Raw genomic sequence first — 11472 nt, forward strand, 5'->3', positions numbered from 1 at the left:
ATGTATATAAATTACGCCCATCAGTTGCTGCATTAGAATCGCAATTTTCCAGTACAGTAGTGTTTGTTTCAAAAATACATATAAAATCAAAAACGAATTCAAATTTAATAAAACGAAATTTATTCAAGAAGCCCTACATGTCTAGTTTCCATAAATATAAATTTCTTAAGAAAATCGTTTAGAAAATACGGGTTTAAATTCGAGATACTCGTGCTGTCTAGAATTATCCAGTGTGCTTAATGCATCAAGGATAAATTAATAAAACTCACAAATAATCAAAACCCTAAACATAACCTAATCACATCCTAAATCATGTATTAGGGTCTGTAACAATCTAAAATCATGCCAATTCAAACCTTAGATAGAGTAATTGGAAATCTTGTAGAGAATAAGGAGGGTAAGCTTACCAATCACTTTGATTCTCTCCTAACAAAGGTTCGAATCCTAGGGTTTGGGTAGGAGCGTAATGAGCAGCAGAGAAAAGAAGAAACGTCGCGGACTTAGGGTTATGGAAGAAAAAAATTATGAATCTATAAGGAGTCTTAAGAAACCCTTTTGAATTTGGAAAAATAACCATTTTTCCAAAAATTATCTCATAAATAGCCTCTATTTATAATTTAATATCCTTATTAAATAGGGTTATAGATTTCTAATAAAAGCCCATTTTCCATAATTTAATATTATGGAACTTTTACAATTTCTCCCCTCATAACAAAAATTTCGTCCTCGAAATTCAAAGATTACTTTATGCATAGAAGAGCTGAGGGTACTTCTCCAACATTTCTGCATTCTCGCTCCCATGTGGCTTCCTCAATAGAATGATTCATCCATCGTACCTTCACTATGGGAATAACTCTACTCCTTAATACTTGTTCTTTTCGATCAACAATTTCAATAGGCTGCTCCTCGTATGACATGTCTTCTGATATCTGAATCGGTTGATAGTCTAGCTAGCATATGTGAAGGGCCTGCTATGTACTTTCTTAACACAGACACATGAAATACATTGTGAAGCCTAGAAAAACTTGGTGGTAAAGCAATGCGATAGGCCACAGGACCAATTCTCTCTAAAATCTCAAATGGTCTAATGAATCTAAGGTTAATCTTCTAAGTAGTATAAAAACTCTTATAATAATATCAAAATACTTATACATATCCAGTCTATTAGGAATGAAGTTATTTACCTCGATAAAAGAATTAATCTAGCACAATTTTATGTCTCTAAGGGCCTCAAACACCTCCAACACCTTAAACAAATACAAGATATGGCAATTGATAACTTATTCTAAGAACCTGGTTTTTCTAATTCATACCCGTACATGTCTGATTCTCAAAATTTTAACTCTTAATCTAAAAATTAGAATGATATAATATTCTATGGAACTATTTTGGACATCAATGTGTAAACTTTTCAAGAGAATCCGATACCAAAACCATTTTCAAAACTATTTATTTCTTGACAAATTCGAAATTGTTTCACAGTACCTTAACTGAACAGAACGGGTTCGGAGATTTTTATAAAATTAGATACTAATTAGAAAATTATAAAATTAAAACTAGAAATACTAAATTATAAAATTAAAACTAGAAATACTAGACACATATGTTAACTTCTAAATAAAATTTCAGAATATTTTGAGTTCATTTGATAGTACAAATAATTTTGTGAATCTAGTCCCTGCACTGGAATCGCAATTTTCCAGTACAATAGTGTTTGTTTCGAAAATACATATAAAATCGAAAACAAAGTCAAATTTAATAAAACAAAATTTATTCAAGAAGCCCTACATGTCTAGTTTTCAGAACTATGAATTTCTTAAGAAAATCATTCAGAAAATACAAGTTTAAATTCAAGATACTCATGTTGTCCAGAATTATCCAGTGTGCTTAATGCATCAAGGATAAATTAATAAAACTCACAAATAATCAAAACCCTAAACAGAACCTAATCACATCCTAAATCATGTATTAGGGTTAACAATCTAAAATCATGCCAATTCAAACCCTAGATAGAGTGATTGGAAATCTTGTGGAGAATAAAGAGGGTAAACTTACCAATCGCTTTGATTCTCTCCTAACAAAGGTTCGAATCCTAGGGTTTGGGTAGGAGCGTAATGAGCAGCAGAGAAAAGAAGAAACGTCGTGGACTTAGGGTTATGGAAGGGGAAACATTATGAATTTATAAGGAGTTTTAAGAAATCCTATTGAATTTAGAAAAATAACCCTTTTTCCAAAAATTATCTCATAAATAACCCCTATTTATAATTTAATATCCTTATTAAATAGGGTTACAGATTTCTAATAAAAGTCCAATTTCCATAATTTAATATTATGGAATTTGGCATTACATAACCAAGCTGCAATGACAATCTCAAATGATCTCTTTTTCCATGGCAAGACTAAGCATTTCAAGATCAAGTTGTATCACTCGAGCGAAGTACAAAAGGGTGGAGAAATTAAATTGCTTTGTTGCAAGACTGAGGAACAAGTTGCAGACATCTTTACCAAGGCTCTGCCAAAAGCTAGATTTGAAATGTTAAGAAACAAATTAGGCCTCTGCAGCTACTAAGACAAGGAATTGTGTTGGAAACGTGTCTTAGTTGCTTCAGTAACAGATTTGCTGAATAATTGGTCAACAGACCAAATCTTTAGAAATATTTGGTTAGATGTGGCTTGATATTAGGAAGATATTTGGTTTTCTGTTATGTTTTCTAGCTCTGTATAAAAGAGTATTGCAGTGAATGACAAGTGTGTTCCACTAAAAAATCTCTTTCCTTTAGTTACTTTCAAATATTTTTCTTTTATTGTTATAAATTTTCTGCCTTGTTCTCTACAATAAATCTACAAATTGTTTCTTCACAAAAGTTATATAATCAGTAGAATTTCAACAGAGACAGATTTTCAAATTAAAAGACAGCTACCAAATAAAAACTAGGACTGTGCATGTCTAGGTACTTAAACAATGATCACAAGCATATGTGCTTTGAGGATGCGAGATAGCACCCACTCATCTATTAACCCACAAACCGAAGTTCTTAATGGGCCACATAATTTCTGAGGTTTTAATCTCTTCCAAATTGATCAATTGTGGTCCGTAAAGCCAAACTTTTTGTTTATAAAAAAGCAAAATGGTAGCGTGGGGTCCGCTCAAGTAGCAGCTGTTGTCTCCCCAATTAGCAAAGTAGTCTATTTTGGAATTGTTTCATATCTCTAGTTACACCAGATTCGGAAAACTAACGTGGCCACGATTAAGTGAATACTGAATTGATTCATAAACGATATGTTGAACCTTCTCCATACGTATAACACAGTATTCAATTTTCATAAAGAGAAAAGAGATTGTTCAATTTATCTTTGATCAACTATTAAAGAAGAAGAAGAAGAAAATGGCTCTTCAGGCAGAGACTGATTCGAACTACGACAGAGAAAGTGAGTTAAAGGCATTTGATGATACAAAAGCTGGTGTCAAAGGACTTGTAGATGCTAGAGTAGCAAAAGTTCCACGTATATTCAAGTGTGAACAGAGTGTTGTGAATTTGAACTCAGGAAATAGCTCGCAGCTCAGAGTTCTAACAATAGACCCGGAAGGCATTCATAAAGATCCAAATACACGCACTGAGATCATCAACAAAGTTAAGAATGCAAGCGAGGAATGGGGGTTTTTCCAGGTGATCAGTCATGGAATTCCACTTAGTGTTTTGAATGACATCAAAGATGGGATCCGCAGATTCCACGAGCTTGACACTGAGACGAAGAAAAAGTTGTATTCGCGAGACCCAACGCAAAGGGTGTTCTATAATTCTAATTTTGATCTGTACCAAGCACCCTTAGCTGGCTGGAGGGATACTATTCTTTGTCATTTGTCTCCTCATCCACCTAGCCCTGTGGAATTGCCAGATGTATGCAGGTGACAGAAAATATTTTTGTCCAATTATCGTTTTATTAGGCTAAAGAGTATTATTGTAAAGAGTTTATACGTAAAAACTTGCAGAGATGCAGTGATGGAATACAGAACTCATGTATTGAGATTGGGGCATACAATGTTTGAGTTGCTATCAGAGGCTCTTGGGCTCAATTCCAGCCACCTGAATGATATGGATTATGAAGCGGGTCTTCTCCTTCTGGGTCATTACTACCCGGCATGCCCGGAACCAGAGTTTACTCTGGGCACTACGCAGCATACTGATGGTAGCTTTATCACGATACTGTTACAAGACCTAGTGGGTGGCCTTCAGGTTCTTCACGAGAATCAATGGATTGATGTTCGGCCCACCGATGGAGCTCTGATCATAAACATTGGAGATTTTCTGCAGGAAAGTTCCGTATATGAAGTGAAATTCACTTATATTAATCTGAAAATTATGAAGTTTTCTGAAATTGTGTATTTTGAAATACAACGATATATTTATTGTCAGTGCTTAAGTAAAGAGAAACAGAGAGAAATTTGAGAGGTAAGTTAAGAAAATATTTTGGAATCGTCAGATAGTTTATGAATAACTAAATTCCCATGGTAGCAGACCCTGCTACCAGATGTCTGCTCGTCATGGCTGATCTCGTAGAAGTATATCCCCCAAACACCGGTCCCCCAGTTTTTGGTGTTGGGTAACATAGTGAGCCGACAGTAGAAACTCAACAGTTCTGGCTTACGTAGGGCAGGAAAAGGCTGCCAAGAGTCGTATCGCATTTAATTACGGATGAGATGATGTGGCAGAAATCTATCTCTCCATTTGAATTTCAAACCAAGGGTTACGAAACCCTTGGGATTTGGTGCCATTAAATGCTGGCAACCCAAGGGGTTGTTCCTCATTAGGAAAACTCAAAACCCCCAAACGAGAAACTCGTCGTTTACTCCATTTCTGTTTCTCCGGCGAATGAGTTTTAGCATAAAAGCTTCCATCCCTATCTCCCTCCAACTGAGCCACTACTTCAGGTATTACTTCTATTCCCTCAGTCTTGGATAATTGTTGATATCTCTTTTCTCTCTGTTTTGCTTGGGTAATAGTTGGTAGTGGTGCTCAGGTTATAGCTTAGGGAATGTCGAAAGGTAAAGAGAAAATCATTGAGGTTGATGACGACGAGTTAGACTTCCTACTTAGTCTGCTCGCCGATGCTGCCTTTGACCCCGGGATCCCCTTAGAACCCATTAGATCTAGTGTTGGGACTAATGCTAAGAGAATGTCCCCCCAAACAACCTCCTCGAGCCAAAATAGCGGTGACGAGGGATCATCTGGCTCGGAAGACACCCCGAGTGAGGACCAGGGAGGTGATTCTGGTGAGATGCCCTCACCAGAAACATCGCGACCAGAAGTGAGGAGCACAGTAGGAGGTAGAGCTTTATCACAGAATTACGCTATCGATTTTATCACGTGCACGACCACAGTAGACGAGCTCACTAACCTCCGGGTTAGGTATGAGATTCCTGATGAAATATCTCTTAGGGTCCCAGGAAAGAAGGATACTCCTAGCCGGCCTCCTAAGGGATATGTCACCATGTTTCTGGAGAGTTTTAAGTATGGGCTGAGGTGTCCCCTGCAACCCTACTTTGCCCGAATACTTAACGGGTTGAATTTAGCTCATAGTCAGCTGAACCCCAACGGGTGGAGAGTACTCTCTGGTCTGTTCATATTGTGGGATAGATGTTGCCAAAGCGAGCCCACAGTTGATGAGGTGAAGCACCTGTACCAGCTAAAGAGCAGCCCCAAAGATGCCGACTGGTATTACTTCCAATCTAGTACCAAGAGTAGAAAACCCATAACGGATATTCTAACTGGTGGTGGTGGGACTTGGAAGAAAAAAATCTTTTTTGCTGGGGCTCTCTGGGGTCAAGTTACACAGATTGACGGGAAGGATTATCGCGTCCTACCCCGTTTCATGGTCCCAAGTTGCCTGCTCGCTTTAGATGTCTTGTCTCCATAATTGTTCTCACTTTACTAGTTTGACTCTAACTAGATGTCTGTTCGTATTGCAGGTTATTGGAGTGTTCACTTCCCGCTTAAACCTGACCAGCTCAAGCGAGTCGAGGTTGTACTGGTTAATTCCTGCTCGAACCGAGAGCTGCTAATTACTTATAATCTGGTCAAGTCTGGTTTGGTGTCCACCGGCCATAAGATGGAGGATGCTGTGATTGGGGCTCTGACCCAGAAACGTCCTCGACCTCAAGCTGCCAAGCGGGACCAGAATAAGGACGCTCCCACTGCAAAGCGGGCAAACATTATGCAGCAGGTTCCTCCCCTGAAGACTCTACCACCTCCTCCTGCAAAAGTCGGAGAAACTAGCGGAGCAGCCACTGATCCTGCTTCATCTTCTCCTCCTATTGGGCCAAGATCTCGTTTATCTGACAATCGAGCAGAATATTTGGTCCCCTATATGAACGAGCTTTCTAAACTCGTGAGCAAGAAGGACTTGGAGGACTTTGACGGCTGCACCCTGGGTGAGCTGGTGGGGGCCATGCAGTATAACGCCTTCTACCTCAGCTGCATGGCCACTTATTATAAGGCCAAGGTTGGCCATTACGACCGGAAGATGAAGGAGGACATTCAATCGGCAATGACCAGAGCCGACGCTGCCGAAAAGAAAATAGGAGACTTGAATCTCGAGAATCTGAAGCTGATAGAGTGAGAATCTCTTGCTCAAATAAAGGCCATTACTTTCGAGGAAGAACTGACTAAGGTTAAAGAAGATCTACAAAGGCAGAAGGTTATGTACGAGGCTCAGCTCGAATCTCTCCGCGATTCCTACCGGGCTCAAGTCGAGAACTTGAAGAAGGACGCTGACAACCAATACGACCAGAGACTTCGACATTCCTATCGTTGCATCATGGCCGTCCTTGGGAAGCAGCACCCTGATCTGAAGATGGGTGACCTTGCAGCTGGTGTTGCTCAACACGTGGACGAGGAGGCGGCAAAAGAGGATGTCGAAGAGGTGGAGCCAATTGTGGTTGAGGAGGAAAACTCTCCTCCTCGTGCAGTCCCTACTGATGTTGGTGAGGCGAGTACCCCCCGGACGCAACTGGTGATACCCCCCTGCCCCTGAGGTGGAACAGCCAACTGAGGCTGCTCGGTTTACTGACCCGCTGTCTTCTTAAACTTGTCTTGTGTTGTAATTGCTTCTTGAACATTGTATGTAGCAACTTTACAGACTATTAGAAGCTTAATAAAATTGTTCTTGTTTGCCTTCTCGTATTGGAGTTTTGGTTTATTTATTTATTTGGCTTCTAGTCTCGTCATAGAACAGGCTTCGAGACTTAACCTTTGCGTGCCTTAGTGACTTTTTAATGCTTGGGAGTCTGCTCGGCTTCGCTTAGTCGAGTATATCCTGGCACTCTTAGCTTCTGGTCTCGCCATAAAACAGGCTTTGAGACTTGGTGAGCCTTTTCATGCCTTAGAAAATTTTTCAATGCTTGGGAGTTTGCTCGTCTTCGCTTGGTCGAGCAGATCCTGACACGCTTAGCTTCTGGTCTCGCCATAAGACAGGCTTTGAGACTTGGTGAGCCTTTGCATGCCTTAGAAAATTTTTCAATGCTTGGGAGTCTGCTCACCTTCGCTTGGTCGAGCAAATCCTGGCATCCTTGGCTTCTAGTCTCGCCATAAGACAGGCTTTGAGACTTGGTGAGCCTTTGCATGCCTTAGAAAATTTTTCAATGCTTGGGTGTCTGCTCACCTTCACTTGGTCGAACAGATCCTAGCATATTTGGCTTATGGTCTCGCCATAAGACAAGCTTTGAGACTTGGTGAGCCTTTGCATGCCTTAGAAAATTTTTCAATGCTTGGGAGTCTGCTCGCCTTTGCTTGGTCGAGCAGATCCTGGCACGCTTGGCTTCTGGTCTCGCCATAAGACAGGCTTTGAGACTTGGTGAGCCTTTGTATGCCTTAGAAATGTTTTAACAGTACAGTTGACTGAAATTCCTCATTGATTCATTTATTGTTGAATTCGGCTTACATGGGATTGCTTTGACATAAAAAGTAAAGAACAACGAGCACGAACAGAAATAACTTTAAAACATAAACGAGTCTTACTGGAAATACTTCCTGAGGTGTGTTGCATTTCATGGGCGTTTCACCTCGTGTCCATCCGTGCGAACCACCTTGTAAGCTCCGGGTCCAACTAACTGCTTGACCCTATATGGCCCCTCCCAATTCAGTCCAACTAGCTGCTTGACCCTATATGGCCCCTCCCAATTCGGTCCAAGCACTCCTTGAGTCGAATCTTTGGTGTTCTGATTCACTCTCCTTAGCACCCAATCTCCAACTTTGAACTGCCGTACATTCACCTTCTGGTTGTAGTACCGAGCAACCCTCTGTTGTAGAGGGTTGTTCGCTTCGATGTTTGCTCCCTCTTCTCGGTTAGTAGATCCAGATTCAAGCACATCTGGTCGTTATTCTCTTGCTCATCGAAATGATCTGTCCGGTGCGTGGTCGTTCCTATTTCGGCTGGTACGACCGCTTCGTGTCCGAAGGCCAAGGCGAACGGAGTTTCCCTAGTTGCTGTTTTGTGGGTCGTCCGCTATGCCTATAGTACACCTGATAGCTCATCAACCCAAGCACCATTTTTTGCTCCAAGCCTGGTTTTCAAAAACTTCTTGATCGTCTTATTGGCTGCTTCTACTTGTCCGTTAGACTGAGGGTGAGCAGGCGAGCAATACTTCAACTCTATCCCGAGGATCTGGCAGAAATCCCTGAAACTTTGATTATCGAACTGTCTGCCATTATCTGTTATCAATGCATAAGGGATCCCGTACCGACAGACCAGGTTTCTCCATACGAAGTCTGTTGTCTTCTTCTCTGTGATCCTGCTGAGGGCTTCTACCTCAATCCACTTTGTGAAGTAATCTATTGCTACTATTGCATGTGTTGCTGCTCCTCGTCCCCTTGGCAACGGCCCGATCAGATCAATTCCCCATTGAGCAAATGGCCAAGGGGAGACCATAGAGGTGAGCTTCTCTGGTGGTTGGTTGGAGAAACTTGTAAAACTCTGGCAGCTCACGCAGCTCCTGGTCTTCTCCTGCGCATCCTGGTGTATTGTTGGCCAGAAATATCCCTGCCTTAGGACCTTGTGGGCCAGGGACCTCCCACCAAAATAGTTTCTGTAAATTCCTTCATATACTTCTCTCAGTACGTAGTCCGCGTCGTTCTCATCCAAACACCGAAGGAACGGGAGCGTATACCCTCGCCAATATAACACCCCATCAATCATCGTGTATCTCGAAGCCTGGGCTCTAATCTTCCGAGCTCGCAACTTATCTGGTGGTAATACCCCGTCTCTTAGGTATGAAATTATCGGATCTATCCACGAACATTTTTGTTCTATCTGCAGCACCTCCAAATTTTGCTCGATGCTTGGGCTGGACTTCACCTCCAGAGGGATCGACTTTGGCATTTTTGGATCTGCTACCACTGCCATCCTGGCCAAAATATCTGCTCGATTATTCTGCTCCCTGGGGATTTGTATCACCTCAACCGCTTCGAACTTCCCCATCATCTGCCTGACTTTCTTCAGGTACTGCTTCATCTTCTCCTCTCTTGGTTGAAATCTTTCACTGACATGATTTGCAACCAGCTGGGAATCAGTTCTGATCTTCACCCTATCTGCTTTCACTGCCTTAGCCAATTCCAAACCTGGTATCAGGGCTTCGTATTCTGCCTGGTTATTTATGGCTGTGAACTTTAACTTTACAGCATAAGAGATCTCCTCCCTCTCTGGGCCTTCCAAAACAATCCATGCTCCTGATCCATGCTCCCTTGATGACTCATCTACAGACATCTGCCATACTCGAGCTTTACTGCTGTCTATAGCCATATTCTACTGGTCCAAACATACTTCGGACTCTGCGAATTCTGCTACGAAATCGGCCATTGCTTGAGCCTTTATCGCTGATCGGGGTTTGTAATTAATGTCGAACTCGCTCATCTCTATGGCCCACTTCACGAGCCGATCAGAAGCATCCGGCTTATGCAGGGTTTGACGCAACAGCTGATTTGTTATTACCGAGACGGGGAACGCTTGAAAGTACGGCTTTAGCTTCCGAGCAGCAACTACAAGGGCGAGTGCCCATTTCTTCAATGGTGGGTATCTGGTCTCGACATCGAGCAGGGCTTTGCTGGTGTAGTATATCGAGTACTGAACCCCTTCTTCCTCTCTCACCAGAACAGAACTTGTGGCACGACCTGATACCGCCAAATACAAAAATAACTTGTCCCCATCCTCAGTGTGGACAGCAGAGGTGCTTGCTGCAAGTATTGCTTCAACTTCTGGAAGGCTTCTTCGCATTTTAGGGTCCATTCTGTTTTCTTTCCTCTCTTTATCACTTGAAAGAATGGCTGACACTTATCCGTGACCTTGGATATAAATCGGCTCAACACCGCCAATCTCCCCGTAAGGCTTTGCATCTCCTTCAGGTTGCGAGGAGACCTCATCTGCACGATCGCTTGGATCTTTTCGAGATTTACCTCGATCCCTCTATGACTCACCATGAATCCAAGGAATTTCCCTGACTCGACCCCAAAAGTACACTTTTCCGGGTTGAGCTTCATCTTGTACTTCCTCAAAAGCCCGAATGTCTCCTCGAGGTGCTCGACATGTTCCTTCGGGATTTTAGACTTGGTTATCATATCATCCACGTACACCTTCATTATTTTCCCAATCAACGGCTTAAAGATTCTATTCACCAGCCTCTGGTACGTGGCCCCAGTATTTTTAAGACCGAAGGGCATTACCCTGTAACAGAACAAACCCTGGTTAGTAATGAATGCCGTGCTCTCCTCATCCTGCCCGTGCATGGGAATTTGGTTATTTTCCGAAAACGTGTCCATGAAGCTGAGCAGGCCATGTCTTTCGGGCATGCCTTATTGAGATCCGTGAAATCTACACACATCCTCCACTTGCCATTAGCCTTTTTTACTAGCACCACATTCAATATCCACTCAGGATAATTGACTTCTCGAATGAACCCTGTTTTCAAGAGCTTCTCCACCTCGTCATTTATAGCCTCATACCTCTCCTGGTTGAAGCACCTCCTTTTCTGCCTTACTGCCCGAGCACCTTTCTTTATTGCCAGCTTATGACATGCGACCTCAGGGTCAATCCCTGGCATGTCTTCATGTGTCTAAGCGAGCACATCTGTATGAGCTCGCAGGCATTGCATTAACTCCTGCTTCTGCTCTTCTCTAAGTCTCGACCCAATTCGGATTGTTTTTCCTGGATCCTCTTGTCCCAGGCTTACTGTCTCCAGCTCCTCTACAGGTTCCTGTCTGCCATTCTTAGCTTCCACTCGGGTATCAAGGGATGTTATCTGCATTGCTTCTCTTGCTGCCGAGGGGTAATAGCTTCGTGCGATTCTCTGGTCTCCTCGTACCACTCCAACTACCCCATTCACTCGGTACTTGAGAGCAAGATAATGGTTGAATAGTACTGCTTTGCTCATCCTTAGAAACGGCCGACCTAAGATCATCTGCTAAGGACCCTCTTCATCAACCA

The 11472-nt window shown here is 42.2% G+C and overlaps 1 protein-coding gene across 1 annotated transcript; it reads left to right on the top strand.

The window, feature by feature from the left end:
* Positions 1-3386: 3386 nt before the first annotated feature.
* Positions 3387-4448, top strand: LOC18032239 (1-aminocyclopropane-1-carboxylate oxidase homolog 1). Its single transcript, XM_024185214.1, has 2 exons — positions 3387-3907; positions 3992-4448. Exons 1-2 carry the CDS (start codon positions 3387-3389, stop codon positions 4446-4448), a joined length of 978 nt encoding a protein of 325 aa, XP_024040982.1.
* The last annotated feature ends 7024 nt before the right edge of the window (positions 4449-11472 follow it).

The sequence above is a fragment of the Citrus clementina genome, unplaced genomic scaffold, assembly GCF_000493195.1.
Source record: "Citrus clementina cultivar Clemenules unplaced genomic scaffold, Citrus_clementina_v1.0 scaffold_9, whole genome shotgun sequence".
Taxonomy (NCBI): Eukaryota; Viridiplantae; Streptophyta; class Magnoliopsida; order Sapindales; family Rutaceae; genus Citrus; species Citrus x clementina.

Coding starts and splice junctions, on each gene's coding strand:
- LOC18032239 (XM_024185214.1), top strand. CDS start 3,387: ATGGCTCTTCAGGCAGAGACTGATTCGAACTACGACAGAGAAAGTGAG. Junction 3,908..3,991: donor GAATTGCCAGATGTATGCAG/GTGACAGAAAAT, acceptor AAAAACTTGCAG/AGATGCAGTGATGGAATACA.